Source organism: Rhizoctonia solani, chromosome 12 (assembly GCF_016906535.1).
Source record: "Rhizoctonia solani chromosome 12, complete sequence".
NCBI classification, from domain to species: Eukaryota; Fungi; Basidiomycota; class Agaricomycetes; order Cantharellales; family Ceratobasidiaceae; genus Rhizoctonia; species Rhizoctonia solani.
The window spans coordinates 884,784-908,936 of NC_057381.1; the positions used below are offsets into that span (position 1 = coordinate 884,784).

At 48.2% G+C, this 24,153-nt stretch overlaps 7 protein-coding genes across 7 annotated transcripts; 2 read left to right on the top strand and 5 right to left on the bottom strand.

The window, feature by feature from the left end:
* Positions 1 to 378: 378 nt before the first annotated feature.
* RhiXN_11510 (GMC oxidoreductase) lies at positions 379 to 3,073 on the bottom strand (the record flags this gene model as incomplete). The annotated part of the gene is made up of 16 exons (XM_043331325.1): positions 379 to 447; positions 501 to 813; positions 870 to 938; positions 987 to 1,183; positions 1,235 to 1,511; positions 1,560 to 1,774; positions 1,828 to 1,849; positions 1,897 to 1,910; positions 1,964 to 2,047; positions 2,102 to 2,186; positions 2,242 to 2,334; positions 2,384 to 2,405; positions 2,465 to 2,482; positions 2,532 to 2,659; positions 2,712 to 2,790; positions 2,848 to 3,073. The coding sequence occupies 16 exons, from the start codon at positions 3,071 to 3,073 to the stop codon at positions 379 to 381; spliced, it is 1,911 nt and encodes a 636-aa protein (XP_043184835.1).
* Positions 3,074 to 3,432: 359 nt separating this feature from the next.
* On the top strand, positions 3,433 to 4,745 carry RhiXN_11511 (alpha/beta hydrolase family protein; the record flags this gene model as incomplete). The annotated part of the gene is made up of 6 exons (XM_043331326.1): positions 3,433 to 3,487; positions 3,550 to 3,699; positions 3,755 to 4,023; positions 4,076 to 4,171; positions 4,230 to 4,626; positions 4,681 to 4,745. 6 exons carry the CDS (start codon positions 3,433 to 3,435, stop codon positions 4,743 to 4,745), a joined length of 1,032 nt encoding a protein of 343 aa, XP_043184836.1.
* Positions 4,746 to 5,796: 1,051 nt separating this feature from the next.
* RhiXN_11512 (chitin deacetylase) lies at positions 5,797 to 7,404 on the bottom strand (the record flags this gene model as incomplete). The annotated part of the gene is made up of 15 exons (XM_043331327.1): positions 5,797 to 5,814; positions 5,870 to 5,939; positions 5,995 to 6,045; positions 6,101 to 6,110; positions 6,163 to 6,252; positions 6,306 to 6,340; positions 6,398 to 6,437; positions 6,491 to 6,599; positions 6,650 to 6,688; positions 6,749 to 6,782; positions 6,834 to 6,864; positions 6,915 to 6,940; positions 7,085 to 7,130; positions 7,183 to 7,195; positions 7,246 to 7,404. 15 exons carry the CDS (start codon positions 7,402 to 7,404, stop codon positions 5,797 to 5,799), a joined length of 771 nt encoding a protein of 256 aa, XP_043184837.1.
* Positions 7,405 to 8,232: 828 nt separating this feature from the next.
* RhiXN_11513 (hAT family dimerization protein) lies at positions 8,233 to 9,413 on the bottom strand (the record flags this gene model as incomplete). The annotated part of the gene is made up of 5 exons (XM_043331328.1): positions 8,233 to 8,432; positions 8,493 to 8,721; positions 8,794 to 8,954; positions 9,029 to 9,266; positions 9,324 to 9,413. 5 exons carry the CDS (start codon positions 9,411 to 9,413, stop codon positions 8,233 to 8,235), a joined length of 918 nt encoding a protein of 305 aa, XP_043184838.1.
* Positions 9,414 to 10,802: 1,389 nt separating this feature from the next.
* Positions 10,803 to 15,403, top strand: RhiXN_11514 (Retrotransposable element Tf2 protein; the record flags this gene model as incomplete). Its single annotated transcript, XM_043331329.1, has 3 exons — positions 10,803 to 11,963; positions 11,999 to 13,707; positions 13,765 to 15,403. The coding sequence occupies 3 exons, from the start codon at positions 10,803 to 10,805 to the stop codon at positions 15,401 to 15,403; spliced, it is 4,509 nt and encodes a 1,502-aa protein (XP_043184839.1).
* Positions 15,404 to 15,886: 483 nt separating this feature from the next.
* Positions 15,887 to 16,949, bottom strand: RhiXN_11515 (AC transposase; the record flags this gene model as incomplete). Its single annotated transcript, XM_043331330.1, has 6 exons — positions 15,887 to 15,901; positions 15,960 to 16,289; positions 16,347 to 16,481; positions 16,532 to 16,610; positions 16,661 to 16,788; positions 16,848 to 16,949. 6 exons carry the CDS (start codon positions 16,947 to 16,949, stop codon positions 15,887 to 15,889), a joined length of 789 nt encoding a protein of 262 aa, XP_043184840.1.
* A 623-nt stretch (positions 16,950 to 17,572) lies between these two features.
* RhiXN_11516 (Retrotransposable element Tf2 protein) lies at positions 17,573 to 23,779 on the bottom strand (the record flags this gene model as incomplete). Its single annotated transcript, XM_043331331.1, has 6 exons — positions 17,573 to 18,648; positions 18,703 to 19,231; positions 19,271 to 20,959; positions 20,998 to 22,337; positions 23,465 to 23,593; positions 23,650 to 23,779. 6 exons carry the CDS (start codon positions 23,777 to 23,779, stop codon positions 17,573 to 17,575), a joined length of 4,893 nt encoding a protein of 1,630 aa, XP_043184841.1.
* Between the last annotated feature and the right edge of the window lie 374 nt (positions 23,780 to 24,153).

Below are 24,153 nucleotides of genomic sequence, written 5' to 3' on the forward strand. Positions count from 1 at the left end.
ATCCCCTAGAACCATTGCTCATGAGGTGGATGTGTTGACAGAGAAGTCATGGAGGCTGAAATGCACAGCATTCCGCTTGATAGTTTATTCATAGAACTGGAGCGCGGATGCCAAAACTCAGGGATATTACAAACTTGTACACTCGAGATGTCTTCGACAACGCCAATGTGACACAGAGAGTTCAGTTCCACACGTTATTATCGTGAGGGATAATCATGATAAGCCTTTTATTGACTCGCAGAAAAATATCGATTTATTTGACCTAGCCCAACGTGAAGACCCGGAAACCTAAAAAATACATTTGTACCCTCCCCCGCTAGAAGCTACACGACGAATGCTCCGTTTTTCGCCGTTCCGAGAACCCTTATCCCCAATCCATTAAACGACCGAGTACATGGACTTGATAATATCAGCAGCCTTTTCCCCGATTGCTAGAGCGGGAGCTTCCTATCATCGGGTAAAATTAGCACTTGGGTGTGCCATGAACGAATAAAACCAACCGTATGTCCAGAAATAATTGTTGGAATAACACTGCAATCGGCAACTCTCAGTCCTTCTACTCCGTAGACGCGTAGGCGCGCATCAACAACAGATCCAATACGCGCTGTGCTAGTAGGGTGATAAACTGTCTCGGTTCGCGCCCGGACTTCTTTGGCAAGGGTTTCATCATCTGCGTTCACAAGCTTAAGATCAAGCTCTGGAGTTGTATCAGCCTGATCCAACATGCTTCGCAGGGGTTCTTCTTGAGTCAAACGCAGTGCGACCCGCAAGCCTCTTACGAGAACATCAACATCATGTTGTGTACTGAGGTACCTGCAATATATATATGTCGATAAGACGGCGGAGAGTGTTTGGTTCCAGCGACCTACTTGGGATCAATAACAGGAGGGTCAAATGGGTCATTACTACGTAAGGTAATGCTACCAAAACTTGTGGGTCTGCGGAGGTGTTAAAAGGCTTCAACCTAGTTATTACCATAGACTTACCTGAGAGCAATAGTACCAATCGACATCAGATCACCTTCGGGAACAACTTCAAGTCCATGATTTTTGAATGCAATGGGCATAAAAACCAATTCCAAATCTGGAGTCATGGGCCCAGACGAGGAGTCTTCATCCAAAGGTTGCAACCCAGGAAATAACTTAGGATCGTCCGAGCGGAAGAAACAGGCAGATTCAGCTACCTGTAAAACATCTAATTCAGCATTAATGCGCGTGCTTGTTGGAGTACTCACATTGGTCGTTAGTGGACCGGATTTCGTTAAAAGATATTGTGTAATGGCTTTGGATCTTCTCAACATGGCATAGAAACCATTGTTTATTTTCTGGTTGAGGAAATTCAAAGACTCTCCTGTGCGCGTTCGGAACCGGAGTAATGGCATAGGATGATCCATTAAATGATCACCCACACCCGGAAGATCATGGACGACATGAATGTTATGCTTCTTGAGCTCACTATCAGGTCCGATTCCAGAATTCATGAGTATATGCGGCGTGTGGACCGCCCCAGCACTGTAGCAAATTTAGTAGAGCAGTTTATGGTTTAATCTCGAGACTCACCTTAGAACCACTTCCTTCCGTGCTTTCGCGCGATGCCTTGGTGCATTCTTGTTTCTTGCAAATTCAACTCCTACGGCTCTTTTGCCCTCGAACAATATCTTCGTCACATGGGCATTTGTTGCAACGGTGAGATTGGAGCGAGCCAAAACGTTCGGTGTAAGGTATGCTGCTTCAGCAGAACACCGAGATAATGTAGAAGTTATGTATGTCATGATCTGTTGTGATGCCGGTGTTAGATAATTCGTGTATCTCAGAAATACCGAAGTACCTTCGTAACGCCCAGTGTTCCCCTGATAAATTTATTAATGATGGTGTACCACTTTTTGCCTTAACTTACTCGGCGGTATTTAGCTGTTGTTGCAGTATGCGTTAATTCGGGAATTGACCTACTCGTTTATACTCACATCTGGATTGAATGGAATTCCGATGGACTGGCATGCCGCAACACAAGCACGAGTCACGTTGCTGAAATGGCCGTAGAAGCCAGTCTAACACCGGGTTAGTTTGCAGTCGACCCCACCATAGGTTGTCAGGAAACTAACTTGAACAGGTCCCTGCTTCCCTCGCTTTGATTCGTCTACCGGGAAATCAGGATGTGGGTGAAAGGTTTCGAATTTCTGGAAGTATCTGCAAGATATTGTGAGGCGAAGCGCGAATGAGTGTATTTGGGGATAGATTTTACTGATGGAATTGATCGAATGCCCATTCTTTGCACTCAGGTTCGTCAGTGGCCGATGCCCATTCGTCATAATCCGATGCGGCTCCGTAATGAAACCTTCGTCGCGATTAGCCAAAATTACCCCCACACGTGAAGATAGACTTACATCATTGCATTGCTGGAAGAGCCTAAGAATGGATCAGAAGTCCATGTGTCATTCAGAGCGGTAAGACTGGGATAAACTCACATCCACCAAGTAGTTTGGCTATGCAAAATCATGAGCTTGTTGTGGTTCAAAGTTCGTGAAAACTCACCTCTTGTCCAGAACAATTCTCGATTATTGCATCCGGCTTGTGGAGTAGTATGCAGGTGCCAATCGTGTTTGCTGCGCATGATTTGTCCATATGCTGCAGGAACTTTAGATATAGGAAGAGCAATACCACTATTACAAAGTAAGCCCCATTTAATCATCTATTTACACGGAAACTCATTACCTTGAACCTGCTTCAAGTAACAACACCTTGAAATCTGGTCGCTCAGATAGCCTCGATGCAAGAACAGACCCGGCAGTCCCTAATTATCGCATGATTTCAAGCCTATGGTAATATCATCAAAATCGGAATTACTTACCTCCTCCGATTATGATGAAGTCGTAGGCAAAGGGGTCTTCATCCGTTGCCTCATACTTCGTCTGTGCATCAGGCATAGCCAGTTTACCAACTTGTTCTGGATCATCCACTAGTCCCTTCTTGACGATTCCCTCAAGTGACTGATACAAGTGGGTTGCGGCAATAGCGACCACTGTGGCCCCTGCTGCTTTAAGGGCGATATTCCTCGTTTCCTGGGATATAGACATTATATTATTAGCTTAAGACGTGCTGAAGTCGCTCTCTGTCTTCCCGGCCACTGGCTGCTGGTCGTAGTTCCCTAAAATCAAGCGGGGTCAATGTAGGGAGTTAGATCCCTCCCCCCCGGCCAGTCTCTGCATTCTGTTATATACTGATTTATGAACATCAGCCGGAATTCGAAGGGGACCACCTCAAGTTGCGAACCCTCGGTCACCGCCATTTGCGGGCGTCATTTGAATTACGAAATAAGGATACAGCGCTAATTCACGTGTCGGGATTTCCACCAAAATTCGACCGCCAACTGGTCTCTGCTCAGAATTGTAGCGTCTACTGGTGCTATACGCCTGGAATCCTCGGCCTCGAACTTATGCTTTCGCTGCCTCCTTTCCTTCAGTTACACTCTAATAACACCCCAAGGCAGGGTTCGTCTTTTATTTATATATAACTATCACCGGAGCCGCGTACTGAGATCTATTGGCTCAAGGGCAGGTACAAGATGTAAAAACGCACTACCCTGTTGTTTTTTCACATAAGTCTCAGCCAGGTTCGGTCGTTGGAGTCGCTGATGCCGAGTGGTGGCCTCCTTTGGTTGGAGATGGGAGGACCCCAGATGCTCTACTTCTTTTCATACCCGGTATGTAACGGAGGGTGCACATATGCCGGTATTTTTCTGATAAATACTTGGAAAGGAAACCCTGGGCTTGTCGAATTTTACACCGAATTCCTCGAGCACCTTCATCATACTTTCAACATAGCTAGAACCCATCTGGCTATACTTGTTCGAGGTCACATTGGACATGCACCCGGCCTGCCCACGGAGAATGGCTCGTGGAGTGTGGGGTTGGATTCTCAGGTCACAAGCGCTATAGAATTATATGATTCGGCTCGGGATTTTTATGGGCCGAACACGAAGATCATCCTTGCTGGACATTCTGTTGGGAGTTGGATAGTTGCACAGGTGCGAAGCTCCTACATGTAATCTCTTAGGCCCCATTAATGGAGATATACAGGTAATGCATGCAAGACCCAACACTGCCTCAGGTGCGCTACTCTTATTCCCCACAGTTAGCAATATTGCTTCTACACCAAATGGTCAAAAGCTATCGGTAGGTGGTATCAGCTAGCACACAGAAGTGAGGCGTATCTCTCAAACTAGTCCCATAGTGGCTATTCCATCACCCTATCCCAACAATCGTCTCAGCCCTTTCCCGCCTAATTTCGCTCCCCCCATTCTCTGCTGTCCCTTATATGCTATCCTACATATCCAAGTTCAACGAATACCCGACGGACCAACTCAATGTGATCAAATCGCTCATTACCTCACCCCATGTCGTATACTCGACTCTCACAATGGCGCATGACGAGATGCGAACCATTGGTTCACTGGGTAGCGCCTCTTCGACCGTCCAGGCAACGTGCGAAAGAGAACGATCGCGCATCTACGCATGTTTTGCTGCCAAAGACGAATGGGTTGGGGACGAGGTTTCAAGCGTCAGGGCAATGCTTGACGAACAGCGGGTGCTAGTCAGAGATGATGACGTCCCACATGCTTTTTGCATAAGTGAGTAAGATGTGCTATGGGATGAAGGTTCCGGTTATCTCATGTTTGAGATAGGTCATAGTATTCCTGTTGCCGAAACTTGCGTCGAATGGATTAAGGAAATACTCGCAACTCAGTAGGCTACACGGATTGAATGCATGCTGGAGCAGAGGATACACGAAGGCATGCTCCCCAGTCACATCTATATATCACATGTCCGCATACGCGGAGACTCGCCCCTTCCACCGCCGTCTCCAACGTCCGTTTGTTTGCAGCTATGATTTGTGCTTGGTTACACCACAGCTGTACTTATGAGGACCATCCAAAAGTTGTGGGCTCGGGCTTGTTGGCGTGTTGTAACGCTTAGATTAATGGCCAACCTAAATTTCGATATGCCCGCATAGCACCGTGTAACCGCCCACTATATGCATCACAATCACGTGGGATGGTACCAGATACATCAAACATTCGACATCTATGACTTCAACACCCAAACAATTAGCCCAGTTGATTGATGCAACTGATGATAAGTTAGTTTGGCTGCACCCTTTCTATCTACATAACGCAAATTCTTGTCTCAAATTTCTGTTAGTAATTAAGCATATCACCTTTTGCGCGTAAGGAGCCATGCTCCGTACATGCGCATATATTGAACGATATCTTGCGCTAACTGTTCCTTGTCTATACACCAAATAACTGGGTATCACATAATCGATGTATCCGATGATGGGCAGTAGTATATAACAATGCCAATTCACAGAGAGCCGTAAATATGATGAACTGAATGGTCCCGGGATGGGCCCGAAGTTGTATGTGCATTTGCGGGCTCTATTTAATCGATTATTTCAAGGCAAATGATCTGGTTTCTTTGTCCCCCCCCCCTTCCTTAGGTAATGTATCATTCGAATATTTTCTTACCTCCATACAACATAAATTTTATTGTGGAAGGCTGCGGTTGAGTTTTATCGTACAATGGATGTTTCAAGAGTTCGTTTCTAAGAACACCGGATTTTGGAGCTTAAGGTGTGAATATTTACCATGAAATAAAGGCGACAGCTGAACAGAATGGATTATAGTAAAATGTCCCAAATGTCAATCTATTTCAGAATGAGTTATCTCACAACAAAAACAGACTGAGTAGGTAGTAAAGTCCCAAAAATCAAGAAAACTGTAATGAAAGGGGTTCGAGGCTTAGCAAGTCCAGGAAGCCTTAACAGCCCGAGTATTAGCTGAGAGCCGGCACATACGCATATAAACAACTTACATCGGGGGTTTGTGGAGAACCAACGGATTGGTAGGGCTGCTGACCGAGGCACTCCGCAAGAGTAACCAACCTGCAAGAATGAATTTCAGCACTTGTTCGCTGGGTCATGACATGAGGCTGTATACCTGTAACCTGCGGCCTGAAGCTTAGGGATCACGTAAGGGATAACCTCATGCCTGTAAAGGTTTCATGTTAGCATCCTGCAAGGCTATGTTCGCGAGCTCTACATACGCAGTTCGCTCTGCAGATAGGGTCAGTCAATAAGGATCATTGTCTTTGTGAATTCGGCTTACCATAGGTCTCGTGGTTCAGCGCAAGGATGGTCGAAGGGTGCTGAGAAATGATACCATCGTAGTCCGCCTTGGATTGAGCTGGAGTAGCACCTGGGGGTAACAAATAAGAAAACATAGACCTTAGCATAGGAAGCCTGTCGTACCGACGGAATCACCGCTATCGAAGTCCCAGATAGCGCTGGAAGGTAAATTCAGCCCTCAGTCAAAGAGTGGTGAGATATACTAGAATACTCACATCTTCTGTCCACGGGCACTAGCAACGCTACGAACGTTGTCTATACAGTAAAGTTAACTATGTTATGATTAGAAGCTTGTAGTTAAACCATACCGTTATAGTTGCCATAAGGAGGGCGCATGAATGCAGGAGTAACACCCACAATTCTCTGGAGAGCTTGCTCAACACGCCACATCTCATCATGGACTTGATCCCAAGTGAGCTGAGGATGCTAATAAGTCAACTGCACTAGAGAATCATAGTGAGACTCACAGTAGATAGATCCTTGTGGGCCCAGGTGTGGGAGCCGATCTAAGGTCAGAATTGTAATCAGCGGATGGGACTTTGGTGTAAATTTATTGGGTTGCAAACCTGATGACCCTTGTCGTAGGCATATTTTACGCGCCTGAGGAAGATATGAGTATCAAAGGGGGCTGAAAATATCCAGAATGCGTACTTTTGGTTTTCGGCGCTGTAGATACATCCGTCTGGAATGTGTCAATCAACCAGTACCCCTGAGACAGCGGTATTGCCTTACAGTTATTTCCGTTGAAGAAAAAGGTCCTGTAACGTATTCGTTAATAAAGATCAGAGCCCGGGTAACTCGAAGAGATGGGTGACGCTCAAGACATGGTAACGGGTGGACCCAGAAGCATGTAGGAGCATTGAAGCTCTGAAAGACATAGAGTACAGAACGAAATTGCTTACCCTTTGGCTCCAGCTGCGACCAAAGCCTTCGAGATATCATATATGTCTAAGAGGATAGGCGTCAGTCGACTAAATAGTGGGACTGAAATGCTACGAACATGAGTATGGCCCCTGAGGAAAGTGTTAGCAAGAACGTAACTACTGAATCATAGCAGACTTACATCGTCAAAAGTGAGGGCGACGGTGTTTGGAACGGTGCATGAAGTGATAACTTGTGCCAGAGCACGAGTCGAGAGCGTGCCATTGGTGGGGGCAGCGAAGGCACCGATGATCGAGGATGCGAACGCAGCCGCGACGGAGAGCTTAGCAAAGAACTGCATAACGAGGGAGAGAAAAAAGAAGACAGTAAAGAGTGACGATGACACAAGGTCGGAGAGAGGAACCAGTACTCGAAGGGAGAGGACGAGACAGAGGCTGAGGCTGATCGAGCCCCCCCGACCAGACTATATACTCCCGGAGTAACTCCCCGCCCTCCGCATTAGCCGATCGAACATGAAAAGTCACGCTCGGCATGGACATCGTTCACTTCTACTTCCAGACTGGGCTATACATAGAATCAAAATCACATGGCGATCCCTTACACTATTGATTACTAAATATTCATAGCATCCCATCATACAAAATCACTGTCAGTTGTGTTACACTGGTTGATGCCAAGCCCATACAGCTATAATAGGCAGATCCAATATTTGGCTGTAGCAGCTATATGATATGCCATCGTCGCTTACACCCAGAGTTCATGCGGCGTCCTCGGCGTCGTGGCTCTATAGCTGTCAACAAACTTGGGAATCAGCAATTATGCGAGCGGTACGGGAAGCTTTATCGGGAGTAGGGAAGGAAACGGATACGATCCGCACGTATCCGCACCAATAACCGCGAGACCCGTGATCGATTAGTCAGTGCCGGATTGGTGCAGGTTGGGTACTGGGACCCGCGGGTATGCTATCCGTGGGTAAATCATCTTGATGGGTCCTCACGGATTGACCCGCAGTTATGTGCGTAATCAAATGGATAAATTTATTATACCACATAAGGCAACAACATAGTGAGATCGTGATGGGTCGTAAACGTTGAACAGAATATTGATAGGAAAGATAGAGACAATACAATCCTTACATTTAAGTGTCTACCCGGACTAGCCATGCGCTTCAGTCCAGCGGCTCAGGCTCGGTGGCACCCCTTCCTTCAATCATTTCGTACACGTCTTGAGCTTCAGGTAACAAAGGTGTACCATACCACGACCTAACAGCCATCTTCGCGCGAAACGTAGCCACGCTTGTGCGATGTTGGCGGTAATTAAGAGCCATTCTCCCTCCCGAGAATGCTCGCTCGACGTCAACTGAGGACGCTTTACATATTCAAAATAGTGAGTTCAAATTAATGTTTTTAATTGCAGGACTTGACTCACATGGCGCACTCAAGATGTCGAGTGCCATTCTCCCAAGAATAGATCCGTTTACAGTTCTTGATACATTATCCCAGTATTGAATTAGTCCGCCAACCTGCAAGACTTCTGCTTCGCTAACAGGTGAGGAGGAAAGGTAGACTGAAAGAGGGGCCGATATAGTTGTATATGGGGAATCGGTACGGGAGCTTGAGCTTGGTACGTGCATGAAACGGCGACGTGGAAGGTTCGCCTATAGGGCCAGTAACAGGCCAACCATAATGTATAATTTTAGCTGTACAATTAAATCTATGTGTAAACGTACCATTTGAGTAGGAGCTGCCGCGCGGGTGGACTCCTGTTGCGACCCAAACCGAACGCTATAGCTGGCAAATCTATCAAAGAGCACCCGGCGAACTCGTTCAATAAGGAACGATGGGTAGCCATGCTCTTCAAGCCATTGCATCTTGTACCAAGGGCATAACACTATCAGCAAAGGCATAATAACTCAGTAAAATCAAGCAAGAAATAAGCGAACCAAGAAATGAACATCAACATACCAATAGCAAGCCAATATATGTCTGCGCCCTCCAGCAGTTTAAGGTACTTATCAATAACTTGAATTGCTGCAACAGCAGCAACACAAGCTACAAGCTGGGGTGGCTGTTCGGTTTCAGCGTCGTGAATAGCGTCGCGTATACGGATAAGACGGTGTTTCATGAGCAGCATGTGTGGAATAACCTCATGAATCAAGGCAATGCCTTTCTGCGAGTGGATAAGTGTCGGCTCCTCAAATATCTACAAGTTTGATCTGTAATAGTGAGATTTTCGACTTTCTAATGGAAAATGAAGTACCTCAAGACATTCAGTACATTCTTTAAGCATATCCCATTGTACTTGTGACATCCCGTAGCTACTGAGCTTGAATGCCGGTCGTGATGTCATATTGTCAACTACCTGTCGTAACTCCACATGAGTTCTTGCACAGGCCAGATCAGCGCCCCATCGAGTGGCCACTCGCTGCGTAGGTACCTCTTTCTGTGTTGTTATTATACCTGCAGCCTTGAATCTATTTTGAATATCAATAAATGTAGCATAGAGTGTCCCCAAGCCATGAATTTGGTTTGCAAAACCAGCTGCCTAGAGTGCATGAACATAAGATTGTATGGCAATTAGAGATAGTGAGTACATTTTAGTTTTTCGAGCATAAAATATCATAGAGAAAGCTATGTACCTTTGGAAACACTTCTCGAGTGTTACAACCTCCTAATTTATACCATTGGATTCGCCTATTTTTTCTATTATTTTTAGTATTTTTTACGGACTCAAGATCTTATGTTTTTCGATCACGTGACCTCGGCGCTTATTATGCCGAGATGCCGCGCCGAGATGCCGTGCCGAGGGCGCTTGGGAGAAATCCACGCTTCTGCGCAGCCCGCAGCACCCTTCTCATTTGTTATCAGTACTTCTTTTCACACGCGCACAGACCATGTAAATAGTGTGCTCTTTGTTATATATACAGCAGGAAAATCGCTTGGAAACCCCAAGTCGATTTTACCTCGTCTCATACCATTGAGGAGGACCCCCAGCCAGCTGAGTAGCCGGCCCTTAGATAGTTCAGTAGCTTACCCCTTTATTGCACTCACCACACCTCCAGGGCTAAGCCCCCTTCGTCAGTAGATAGCCAGTAGGACGGTTTCCTTACAAAACCTTAGTATAGCCTTAGTTAGTAGTTGTATAGCTTTGTTTGTAGTAGTACGGCCCAAGCGCCCAACCCACTAGCGTGTGACCAACCTTACAGTTGGGTCACGACATTGTAAAATCGACTTTCTGTAGGCTTGTTTGACAAGGAGAGGATCCCCTGTACTAGCACAAGGGAAATCACGTGATCAGGGCCACTTTGCGGGGTAGAATAATCAAAAACCCCCCACCCTCACGTAGTACCGAATTGCTATAAGGCAGAAGGACTCTAATCCCCCGCATACCACGTGTTTTGCCGGAACACAGTAGTTAGCGACCTTAGTCAGCTGAAACACCCGCTTGTAGAAAACCCGCTCATATCACAATCGACCAGATCTGTTGATTTGTTGTAGGGACTATCCAACGCTAGGTGCTTGACGCAAAGGTTTAGCGCCCACACACTACACAAAAACCGCCCATAAGTCCTGATATAGGCACCACTCCCCCCACGCCGTCTTCAATATTCCCTCCACACGCTCTGGCGCCCCACACCCTTACTCCCGTCCCTCCAGCCGCTCCTCTAGACGCTCCATTCCAACCCACTCCTTACCACCCTCTCGCAGCACATCTCCCTCTCCGCGAGACCTGCCCAGAATGGAACCGGAGCCGACCCTTGCCTCTCTCCTCGAGGCTATCCAAACCCTCACCAGCCAAGTCGGGTCCTTGCAGGCCCAAATCCACACTCAAGGCCAACAGCTCTCTGAGCTCAAGGCCATATGCAAGGAAACCAACGACCTTGTTGGAGACAAGGATCAGGGCGGAGCCCAAACCAAGCCTGGCCCATCGACTGGGCCTGTCACTCCCCCCACACATACAGGGGGAGAAGCTACCACTCCAGGAACGGTTAGGCCTGGGCTCAAGGCCCCCTTCCGCCCATCAAGAGGCACAGGATTCGATTCAGAAGAGGAAGAGGAACCCCAACGAGTCCCCAAAAAGGAGCCTCAGAGCACGCCTAGGAGCCTAAGCTCCCTCACCCCCTTCGACGCAGGGTCCAGCGTAAAAAGGCCCAAAATGGATCTCCCAGACCCGTACAAAAGAGATACCAGGGGTCGTAAGGCCACCCAATGGCTGGATCGCATGCTACTCTGGGTAGCCCTCCATCGAGACCAATTCGACGAGGAGGAACAGATGGTCGTATGGATACTCTACCATATGACTGACAAGGCAGCCGACTGGGCACTCCCCCTCATAGGGACTATCATCAAGGGCGAGGGCAATCCTCCCACCACCATCCCGGCCTTAACGGCCAAATTCAAGGAAGCCTTTGCTGATCCAGATGCAAAGAGGGCAGCCGCCAGGAAAATCGCCGCGCTGACTCAGACAACCACCACGTCTGAGTACGTTACCGAGTTCCGCAACCTGATGGCGGAGCTCAATTGGAACACCAAGGCATACATTGCCCAATTCACGCGCGGCCTCCACTGGAAGGTCAAAGAACTCCTCTCAACCAAGGATAATATCCCTGACGATGACCTAGAGGCTATTTTTGCCGCCTCGGTCAAGATTGACAATACTTGTCGAGAGAATGAGGAAAACCGTCCTAAGAAGCTCCCTGCCAAGTCCCCGGCCACCATGGCCACTTCCACCACCACCACTACCCAACGGGTTCGCCTCTCTGAGGACCCAAATTACGTCACATCGGAGGAAAGGGATTGCCGCCGCGCATCAGGGCTTTGCGTCAAATGCGGTCAGAAGGGCCACGGGATCAAACAATGTCCCAACGGTTGGAAGGCCACAATCAAGGAGACGGCCAAGGTAGCCGAGGATTCTGAATTGGGAAAAGATTGAAGTCGAGGACTGCTGCCAAGCCCCCGACTAAAACAGACAGTGTAGATAGTTGTGTAGAATTTGTTTCTGTTGGTCTAGACTCGAATAAAAAGCCACTATTGTTTATCAATCTACACGTCCAAAATTCCCCGGCAGAACCCATCAAAACCCTCATCGATTCCGGCGCCACCTCCAACTTTATCTCACCATCCTTAGTAGAAAAACTAAAAATACCAAAAACCCTACTCGAAAATCCACAAGTAGTGAGGATGCTAGACGGTACAATATCTCAGACTGGTTGCATATGGCACCAGGTTCAACTCGCGGTCTCGGCCAATGGCCATTTCCACCACATTCCCTTCCTTGTTTGCCCAATTGGCAACACCCCAGCAATATTAGGCATGACTTGGTTAACAGCAGAAGCCCCCCTCATCAATTGGCAACAGGGATTAGTCACATTCCCCGAACAAGTACAGATTGCCTTGGAGGAAGAAGCAGACCTAGATCCTTTAGCAGACCTCCCCCCTCAATATCATGAGTTTGCTAAAGTATTCGGCGAAGAGGAATTTAAGGTCTTACCTCCTCACAGGGAATATGACATAGCCATAGATCTCCTACCAGACGCCAAACTCTCCCCGGGCCCCATTTATGGGATGACAGACGCAGAATCCAAGGCCCTGAAGCAACACATTGATGAGGAGCTTGCGACAGGAAAAATACGCCCCAGCACCTCATCAGCAGGCGCCCCAGTCATGTTTGTGAAAAAGGCAGACGGTTCCCTCAGGCTGGTTGTAGACTATAGGAAGCTCAATGACGTCACCCACAAGAACGTCTACCCACTTCCCAGACAAGACGATCTGATGGCCAAGTTAAGACATGCCAGAGTATTCACCAAACTGGATCTACGTTGGGGTTACAATAATGTCCGAATTAAGGAAGGAGACGAATGGAAGACGGCCTTTAGGACTAAATATGGGCTTTTTGAATATCTAGTGATGCCCTTTGGTCTTACAAATGCACCGGCCGCCTTCCAACACTTTATGAACAATCTCTTCCGAGACCTTATTGATGTTACCGTGGTCATCTACCTGGACGATATCTTGATCTTCTCAGAAAACCCAGAAGAGCACCCTAACCATGTCCGGGAAGTCTTGTTGAGGCTCATGAGAAACCAGCTATTCTGTAAATTGTCAAAATGCCACTTCCACGTCACCACAGTGGATTACCTAGGAATTGTTATCTCACCAGCAGGCTTCTCCATGGATCAGAAAAAGATCGAGGCCGTCACAACCTGGCCCCAGCCCAGAACAGTTAAACAAGTCCAGGCCTTCCTAGGGTTCGTCAATTACCTCCGCCGGTTCATCCCCAACTTTAGCTCCGTCGCACGCCCGCTACACAATCTTACCAAAAAGGAGACCCCCTGGTCATGGGGCGACCTAGAGGAAGCAGCGTTCCAGGAACTAAAAGGCCTTGTCACCAAATCGCCGGTCCTCATCCACTCCAACCCCAGCCTTCCCTACTACCTAGAAACAGATGCATCGGGAGTAGCTATGGGAGCCATCTTAAGCCAACGAGGGGAGGATAACCGCCTTCATCCGGTCGCATATATGTCCAAGTCCTTTTCCGGCGCAGAAGCCAACTACGACACCCACGATAAGGAACTCTTGGCTATCATCAAGGCGCTGGAGGAATGGAGGATATTCTTAGAGGCAACAGACAAACCGGTACAAGTGTTCACGGATCACCGGAATCTAGAATATTGGATGCAGGCTTGAACATTCAACCGCAGGCATGCCAGATGGCGCATATTCCTGAGCGATTTCAACTTTGAGATCCATTACCGCCCAGGAAAGCAATCAGGGAAACCAGACGCCCTCTCTAGGCGATCGGACTACGTTGATACCCCACCAGAACCAGAGGTTATGCTCCCCGCAGAAGTCTTCGCCAACACATCAGAAGAAGAGCTGGAAATTGTCACGGAGATACGCGCCAAGCTAAGAGAGGATCCATCCCTTGAGCCTATCATCCAGTTCCTAACTGAAGATGCGGATAACGCTCCTCCCTCCATTTGGAAAGCCTACAGAGATTACGACTGGGAGGAAGACCTACTATGGTATAGAGGAAAACTTGTGGTCCCAGACTCAGAGGCCTTAAAGGAACGATTACTCAGGGAATTCCATGATTCCCCCCTGGCAGGTCATCCGGGTCAACAACGGACCCTGGAACTCCTGAGCCGCAATTACTGGTGGCCAGGAATGAAGTCATCCGCCAAGGAATGGGTAGAATGCTGCCCGACCTGTCAAGCCAACCGTCGCGCCCATGGTCCTGCCATTGCTCTGAAACCGTTAGAAGTCCCACCTTTCCCATTCCACACCATCTCCTACGACTTCATCACGGGTTTTCCCAAGTCCAATGGCCACGACGCAATATTGGTAGTAATTGACTCCTTTTCCAAATTCGGGCACTTCATCCCAACCTCAAAGAAAGTCACAGCCAAGGGTCTAGCAGATTTGTTCATTAGTCACGTCTGGAAACTTCACGGACTGCCTGTCAAAACCATATCAGATCGAGGAACCACATTCACGGGAAAATTCCTCAGGGCCCTTTATCAACGGCTAGGAATCAAACCGTCCTTCTCATCGGCTTATCACCCGGAGTCTGATGGCCAAACAGAGCGAGTCAACCAGTTCATCGAATTCTACCTCAGATCATACGTGGCAGCCGACCATTCAGACTGGTCTACCTGGCTTCCCCTGGCGGAGTATGCCTACAACAACGCAAAGCACTCCGCTACTGGAAAAACTCCCTTCGAATTGGTTTACGGGCAAAACCCTGTCATGAACCCGTCTAACGTTCCAGCAAATGTGCCTGAAGCCGATCACGTGGCAGATACCCTGGCACAAGAGTGGAAAGAAGCGGAGTCAGCTCTGAGAATGAGTAAGGAAAAAATGGTTAGGGACAAGGGTACGATACCAGAGTACTCAGTTGGAGACAAAGTCTGGTTAGATGGAAAAAACGTGGAGCTCAGGACAAACTCCAACAAACTGGACCCCAAGAGACTAGGACCATTCGAGGTCACAGAAAAAATCTCCAGTCATGCGTATCGCTTAAAGCTCCCGGAAACCCTGAAGATTCACGATGTGTTTTACGTGGGACTACTGTCCAAGGCACACGAATCCCCTAATCAACCATTTCCTGAAAGACCCCCTCCTGAGACAATAGAAGGGGAAGAAGAGTACAAAGTCGAGCAAATCATTGACTCTAAACGACAAAAAGGCAAATGGTTTTACCTAATCAAGTGGAAAGGTTACGGTCCAGAAGATAACTCATGGGAGCCGGAAGAACTGCTGGAACACAGCCAGGAAGAGATCAAACGCTTCAACCAAGCTAGACTCAGAAAGGCTCGTGACGCCGCCAAGAGCCTTTAAGGGGGGGGCAATGTTACAACCTCCTAATTTATACCATTGGATTCGCCTATTTTTTCTATTATTTTTAGTATTTTTTACGGACTCGAGATCTTATGTTTTTCGATCACGTGACCTCGGCGCTTATTATGCCGAGATGCCGCGCCGAGATGCCGTGCCGAGGGCGCTTGGGAGAAATCCACGCTTCTGCGCAGCCCGCAGCACCCTTCTCATTTGTTATCAGTACTTCTTTTCACACGCGCACAGACCATGTAAATAGTGTGCTCTTTGTTATATATACAGCAGGAAAATCGCTTGGAAACCCCAAGTCGATTTTACCTCGTCTCATACCATTGAGGAGGACCCCCAGCCAGCTGAGTAGCCGGCCCTTAGATAGTTCAGTAGCTTACCCCTTTATTGCACTCACCACACCTCCAGGGCTAAGCCCCCTTCGTCAGTAGATAGCCAGTAGGACGGTTTCCTTACGAAACCTTAGTATAGCCTTAGTTAGTAGTTGTATAGCTTTGTTTGTAGTAGTACGGCCCAAGCGCCCGACCCACTAGCGTGTGACCAACCTTACAGTTGGGTCATGACATCGAGCCTCTTTAAGTTTGGCATCTGTGAGACGCAGATTGTACAGCTGTGCCATCTTCTCAATTGCAGTACCAACGGCCTTCTGTACTTCAATTGTGTTGTGGTGTTCCATTGCCTCATCTACAGCTTCGTCAGGTATTTCAAGTGCAGCATCAAGTTCGTCAAACAGTGGCACATCAGGTTCACTATTAATTGACGTGTTAATGCTATTAGAAGTAACAGAAGTTCCTGTTGCCAACTGCCTGGCAAGCACCTGAGTGTTCTGTGCAATCTTGCGCTTCTTGGGGGGTGGACGAGTGAAAACAGCCATAAATGCCTGTATTACAATCGATTCAACTTAGCATTTGAGTTACAAGGCATATAATACTCATACCTTTGCTGCAAGGTTAGTTATATGTGCAATACAACGCCCTCGAAACTTGTTTCCAGGAAAGTTTGGGAGAGAGTGTCCCAAACGATGTACTAATGTATTGTTGTTACTTGCATTGTCAAGACACACAGATATGACCTGTAATCAAACATGATTGTTTATCCAGCTATTTTTATATTAATATATACCTGATTTTGAAGCTGAAAGCGGTCCAGACACTCAAGGACCATCTCAGCTAGATAGGACCCATGGTGGGCCTCTGTGAGACTATAGAGAACAAATTAACACCCAGAATATACAAAATAGTGAAAACGTACTGTATAAACTCCAGGGTAGACTGCCAGAGTGTTGAACCAGTTTGCCAAAATACAACCACACCAAGGAAAGCACTTGTCAATGGACTTGACCAGCCGTCAATTGCCAGGTGAACACCAGTATCCATATCCTGTATAACAATGTAGTAAATTAGTTGCATTGAGACACAATGATTGATAAAACACTTACACCAAATGTATCCCGAATGCGCATGCTTGCTAAGTTATAGATATATGTCAGATCAGATGAGAGTGTATGTGGTGATGGAACAATTGCTTCAGGCCTGAGCATATGAACAATATCAAGGAAGAGTGGGTCTGTCACAATATGAAAAGGCCGATTGTCGTGAGCCACTGTAAGGTGGTCACACACTAGTAGGTATGGGCGCTTAAGGCCGTATCTAGTACAAAACACTGCTGACTAATCTACTAAGTAAGGCTATGCTACTACCGCTTAAGGCGGTCTACTGTCTATACTACTGCGAAGGGGCCTTAGGCCTGGGAGGTGTGGTAAGTCAAGTGTGGGGGTTGACTACTGATGACTAATGGGGCCGGCTACTTAGCTGGCTGGTTATTCCTCCTCAATGAGTATGAGACGAGGTAAAATCGACTTGGGGTCTCCAAGCAATTTTCCTCTTGTATTTATACACAAGAGAACTATCTACAGGTGGTCAAAGCTCGTGAGAAAAGAAGTACAGATATGAAAAAGGAAGCGTGCTGCGGGCTGCGCAGAAGCGTGGATTTCTCCTAAGCGCCCTTGGCACGGCATCTCGGCGCGGCATCTCGGCATAATAAGCGCCGAGATCACGTGATCGAAAAAGTAAAGATATGGAGTTCGTAAAAATGCTAAAAAATAACAGAAAAATCATGCGAATCTAATGGTATAATTCAGGAGGTTGTAACATTGCCCCCCCCTTAAAGGCTCTTGGCGGAGTCACGAGCCTTTTTCAGTCGTGACTTGTTGAAGCGCTGGATCTCCTCTTGGCTGTGTTCTAGGAGTTCTTCCGGCTCCCAGGAGTTATCTTCCGGGCCGTAACCCTTCCATTTGATTAGGTAAAACCATTTACCCCGTTGTCTCTTGGAGTCAATGATTTGTTCCACTTCGTATTCTTCTTCCCCTTCTATTGTTTCAGGAGGGGGTCTTTCTGGGAATGGTTGACTGGGGGATTCGTGTGTTTTAGACAACAATCCCACATAAAATACGTCGTGGATCTTGAGGGTCTCCGGTAGTTTGAGACGGTATGCGTGACTGGATACCTTCTCAATTACCTCAAAAGGGCCTAATCGTTTGGGGTCCAACTTGTTGGAATTCGTCCTGAGTTCCACGTTCTTCCCGTCTAGCCAGACTTTTTCCCCAATTGAGTACTCAGGGATAGTTCCTTTATCCCTTGCCATACGCTCTTTGCTCATTCTGAGGGCTGACTCGGCTTCTTTCCATTCTCGGGCCAGTGTGTCTGCTACGCCATCTGCTTCTGGTACGTTGGCTGGGACATTGGAAGGGTTCATTACTGGGTTTCTCCCATAAACCAATTCAAAGGGCGTTTTTCCCGTGGCCGCGTGCTTGGCATTGTTGTACGCATACTCCGCCAAAGGGAGCCAGGTGGCCCAGTCTGAGTGATCGGCTGCTACGTATGACCTTAGGTAGAACTCAATAAATTGATTCACCCTCTCCGTTTGTCCGTCAGATTCCGGATGGTAAGCGGAGGAAAAAGACGGTTTGATTCCCAGCCTTTGATAGAGTGCACGAAGGAACTTTCCGGTGAACGTGGTTCCGCGGTCTGAGATGGTCCTGATCGGAAGCCCATGGAGTTTCCAGACATGTGTCACAAATAGGTCTGCCAACCCCTTGGATGTGATTTTTTTGGACGTGGGGATGAAATGCCCAAACTTGGAAAATGAATCGATAACCACGAGGATTGCATCATGGCCCTGGGACTTGGGGAACCCAGTGATGAAGTCGTACGATATTGTGTGGAACGGATACGGTGGTACTTCCAGGGGTTTCAGGGCAATAACCGGTGCATGGGCCCGTCAATTGGCTTGACAAGTGGGGCAGCATTCTACCCATTCCCTGGCGGATGATTTCATTCCTGGCCACCAGTAGCTTTGGCTGAGGAGTTCCAAGGTCCTTTGTTGTCCAGGGTGTCCCGCTAATGGCGAGTCATGGAATTCTTTTAGTAGCCTTTCTTTGAGGGACTCCGAGTCTGGTACCACTAGTTTGCCACAATACCATAGTAGATCCTCCTCCCAATCATAATCTCGATAGGCCTTTCGAATGGATGGAGGTGCGTTGTCGGCGTCCTCTGTCAGGAATTGGATGATGGGTTCTAAGGAGGAATCTTCTCTCAGCTTAGAGCGTATTTCCGTGACGATTTCCAACTCCTCTTCTGATGAATTGGCAAAGACTTCTGCGGGGAGCATAACCTCTGGTTCTGGTGAGGTATCAACGTAGTCCGATCGCCTAGAGAGGGCGTCTGGTTTCCCTGATTGCTTTCCGGGGCGGTAATGGATTTCAAAGTTGAAATCGCTCAGGAATATGCGCCATCTGGCATGCCTGCGGTTGAATGTCCGTGCCTGCATCCAATATTCTAGATTTCAGTGATCCGTAAACACTTGTACTGGTCTGTCTGTTGCCTCTAAGAATATTCTCCATTCCTCCAGTGCTTTGATGATAGCCAGGAGTTCCTTATTGTGGGTGTCATAGTTGGCTTCTGCACCGGAAAAGGACTTGGACATATATGCAACTGGATGAAGGCGGTTATCCTCTCCTTGTTGGCTTAAGATGGCTCCCATGGCTACTCCCGATGCATCCGTTTCTAGGTAGTAGGGAAGGCTGGGGTTGGAGTGGATGAGTACCGGCGATTTGGTGACAAGGCTCTTTAGTTCCTGGAACGCTGCCTCTTCTAGGTCGCCCCATGACCAGGGGGTCTCCTTTCTGGTAAGGTTGTGTAACGGGCGTGCGACGGAGCTGAAGTTGGGGATGAACCGGCGGAGATAGTTGACAAACCCTAGGAAGGCCTGGACCTGTTTAACTGTTCTGGGCTGGGGCCAGGATGTGACGGCCTCAATCTTCTTCTGGTCCATGGAGAAGCCCGCAGGAGATATGACAATACCAAGGTAATCTACCGTAGTGACGTGGAAATGACACTTAGAAAGTTTGCAAAACAATTGGTTCTTCATTAGTCTTGATAGAACCTCCTTAACGTGTTCCGGATGCTTTTCAGGATCTTCTGAGAAAATGAGGATATCATCCAAGTAGATCACCACTGTAACGTCGATGAGGTCCCTAAACAGGTCATTCATGAAGTGCTGGAATGCTGCCGGGGCATTTGTGAGACCGAAGGGCATGACCAAGTATTCAAATAATCCATATTTGGTGCGGAAGGCTGTCTTCCATTCGTCACCTTCCTTGATTTGGACATTGTTATAACCCCAACGTAAGTCCAGCTTGGTGAATAGCTTGGCGTTCCTGAGCTTAGCCATGAGGTCATCTTGCCTCGGGAGCGGGTAAACGTTTTTGTGAGTGACGTCGTTTAGTTTCCGATAATCCACAACCAGCCTAAGAGATCCGTCTGCTTTTTTCACAAACATGACTGGCGCGCCGGCGGAAGAAGTGCTGGGGCGAATCTTGCCCGTTGCCAATTCTTCGTCAATGTGTTGTTTTAACGCCTTTGATTCTGCGTCAGTCATGCCGTATATAGGTCCTGGGGAGAGTTTGGCGTCCGGAATAAGGTCTATGGATATGTCGTACTCCCTATGTGGGGGGAGGACTTTGAATTCCTCCTTGCCAAAGACTTTAGCAAACTCATGGTATTGTGGAGGGAGTGATGCCAGGGGATCTAGGTCGGCCTCTTCCTCAGAGGCAATCTGGGCTTGTTCGGGGAATGTGATTGAGCCCTGTTGCCAATCTATGAGAGGGGATTCTGCTGTAAGCCACGTCATGCCTAGGATAGCCTGGGTGTTGCCAATTGGGCAAACGAGGAAGGGGATGGAATGTGTGTGGCCATTGGCCGAAACCGCGAGTTGAACCTGGTGCCATATACGACCAGTCTGTGAAATTGTACCATCTAACATTCTCACTACTCGTGGATTTTCGAGTAGGGTTTTTGGGATTTTCCATTTTTCTACGACTGAAGGAGAAATAAAGTTCGAGGTGGCTCCTGAGTCCACCAGGGTTTTAAGGGGTTCTGCCAGGGAATTTTGGACATAGAGATTGATATAGAGGAGTGGTTTTTTATTGGAATCTAACCCTAAATTTACAAACTCGATTCTATCTATATTGTCCTTTTGGGGAGTCGGGGGCTTGGCAGCAGTCCTCGACTTTAGTCTTTTCCCGAAACCTCCTCTTCTGCCACTTTGGCAACCTCCTTGATCGTGGCTTTCCAGCCGTTGGGGCATTGCTTGATACCATGGCCCTTTTGGCCGCACTTGACACAGAGGCCAGACGCGCGGCGCCGATCCCTTTCTTCCGGGGTTACGTAATTGGGGTCCTCTGAGAGGCGGACCCGTTGAGTGGTGGTAGTGGTGGAAGTGGCCACGGTGGCCGGGGACTTGGCAGGTGCCTTTTTGGGGCGGTTCTCTTCATTTTCGCGGCGAGTGTTATCAATTTTTATGGAAGCCGCGAAGATGGCTTCGAGTTTGTCTGGAATATTGTCTTTGGTAGACAACAGTTCCTTGACCTTCCAGTGGAGCCCTCGCGTAAACTGCGCAATGTAGGCTTCCTCGTTCCAGTCTAATTCCGCCATGAGGTTGCGGAACTCCGTGACGTACTCGGAGGTGGTTGTGGATTGGGAGAGAACCGCAATTTTTCTGGCGGCGGCACGCTTGGCGTCAGGATCGGCAAAAGCTTCCTTAAATTTGGCTGTCATAGCCGGGATGGTGGTGGGGGCCGTGGTTTTGCCCTTGAGGATGTTCCCAATGAGAGGGAGGGCCCAATCGGCAGCTTTGTCCTCCATGTGGTAGAGGATCCAGACAATCAGCTGCTCATCTTCTTCAAATTGATCCCTATGGAGAGCCCCCCATAACAGCATGCGATCCAGCCATTGCACAGCTTTTCGCCCTCGAATGTCCCCTTTGAATGGGTCCGGTAGTTCCATTTTGGGACGTTTGGTGTCCGAACCCGAGCTGAAAGGGGTAAGGGTCCTCAGATCCCTAAGCGCTCCGCGAGGCTCTTCCTTAACTCTCCTTGGTTGTTCTTCCTCGGAGTCGTACCCAGTAGTACCCCTGGTGGGGCGGAAAGGATCCCGGAGACCAGGCCTAGCCGTTCTTGGAGTGTTGGCTTGTCCTCCTGTGTGGGAAGGAGGGGTGATAGGCCCAGTCGATGGGCCAGGCTGTGTTTGGGCTTGGGTGGTTCCTCCTTGATCCTTGTCTCCAAGGAGGTCCGCGGTTTCCTTGCATATGGCCTTGAGCTCAGTGAGCTGTTGGCCTTGCGATCTGATTTGGTCCTGGAGGGACCCAACTGTGGTTGTGAGGGCTGTGACAGCCTCGAGGAGAGCGGCAATGGACGGCTCTGGTTCCATCCCTGACAAGTCTCGCGAAGTGGGAGATGCGCTGCAAGAGGGCGGTTGGGACTGGGTTGGAACGGAACAACGGGAAGAGCGGCTAGAGGGACGGGAGTATGGATGGGGGACGCCAGAGCGTGTGGATGGAATGTTTAAGACGGCGTGGGGGAAGTAGATGCCTGATACAGGACTTATGAGCGGTTTTTGTGCAGAGTGTGAACGCTAAACCTTTGCGTCAGACACCTAGCGTTGGACTATCCCTACAACAAATCAACAGATCTGGCGATTGTGATATGAGCGGGTTTTTAGCAAGCGGGTGAATCAGCTGTCTAAGGTCGCTATCTGCTGTGTTCCGGCGAAACACGTGGTATGCGGGCAATCAGGACTCGTCAGCCTTATAGCAATTCGGTACTACGTGGGGGTGGGGAGTTTTTGATTATTATACTCCGCAAGGTAGCCCCGATCACGGTTTTTTCCCTTGTGCTAGTACTGGGAGCCTTCTTGTTGTTGATCAAAGCCTACACAAGTCAATTTTACAATGTCGTGAGCCACTGTAAGGTGGTCACACACTAGTAGGTATGGGCGCTTAAGGCTGTATCTAGTACAAAACACTGCTGACTAATCTACTAAGTAAGGCTATGCTACTACCGCTTAAGGCGGTCTACTGTCTATACTACTGCGAAGGGGCCTTAGGCCTGGGAGGTGTGGTAAGTCAAGTGTGGGGGTTGACTACTGATGACTAATGGGGCCGGCTACTTAGCTGGCTGGTTATTCCTCCTCAATGAGTATGAGACGAGGTAAAATTGACTTGGGGTCTCCAAGCGATTTTCCTCTTGTATTTATACACAAGAGAACTATCTACAGGTGGTCAAAGCTCGTGAGAAAAGAAGTACAGATATGAAAAAGGAAGCGTGCTGCGGGCTGCGCAGAAGCGTGGATTTCTCCTAAGCGCCCTTGGCACGGCATCTTGGCGCGGCATCTCGGCATAATAAGCGCCGAGATCACGTGATCGAAAAAGTAAAGATATGGAGTTCGTAAAAATGCTAAAAATAACAGAAAAATCATGCGAATCTAATGGTATAATTCAGGAGGTTGTAACACCGATGCCCAACAATACACCAAATGACAAGGAGTACACGGAACATCAACTGAGAAAATACAATAGTTTCAGGAGAAGGTACAGCAAGGCTATCAGAAACACCACGTTCTTTATCACACTTCCGAATAGCCTTTCTGAGGTTTGATGTTCCATTATGGTCCTTGCCCCACTGTTGGTGTGATTTACATCTATTGGGTTGGTGCCTACAGATGTACCAAAAGTTAATGTAATTGGGCTCAAGGCTCCCACTGGAATCCTTCCAGTATATGCGCTCCACAATTTTAATAAAATGTCGATATGTAATGCAGCCCTTCTTCTGCCTTGTAAGAGAGGATGCTATAATTATAACTGAGCATATACATCAATTATACTTGCAAAATATATGCACCTACCTATTAGGATATCATCAGAATAGGCCCAAGCCTGGTGATCTGGGAGGTTTGAGATCATCCTTAGCTGAGATTCAGTAAGGCTGGAAAGAAGGGTTGTAGGTGGTGGGAGCGCATCTTGAATATCCTCCATGGCTAAACGTAGTAGAAGAGGAGGGGGGAGTACGGAAAGGCAGGGAGGCTCAGGCATATATAATATTATTATTGGTACTATACAGGTTCATGATTTCAGGCATTGTACCCGGCACCGGACCCGCGTTTGACGGATCGGGTAGGTACAGGTCTCTTGAGTCCAGCATATCCGTACCCGCCGTATCCGCATAGCCACACACAGCCACGGGTCGGGACGGGTACGGGTATTACATCAGTTCGATCCGTGCGATCTGCGGATACTCGTATCCGCCGTCAGTCCCTAATCGGGAGCGATCCATGGATATTGCATCAATTTACCACCTGTAGCATTCGCCGGATGTAGTAAACATGCGAACTGCAGGGTGCGGAGGCATC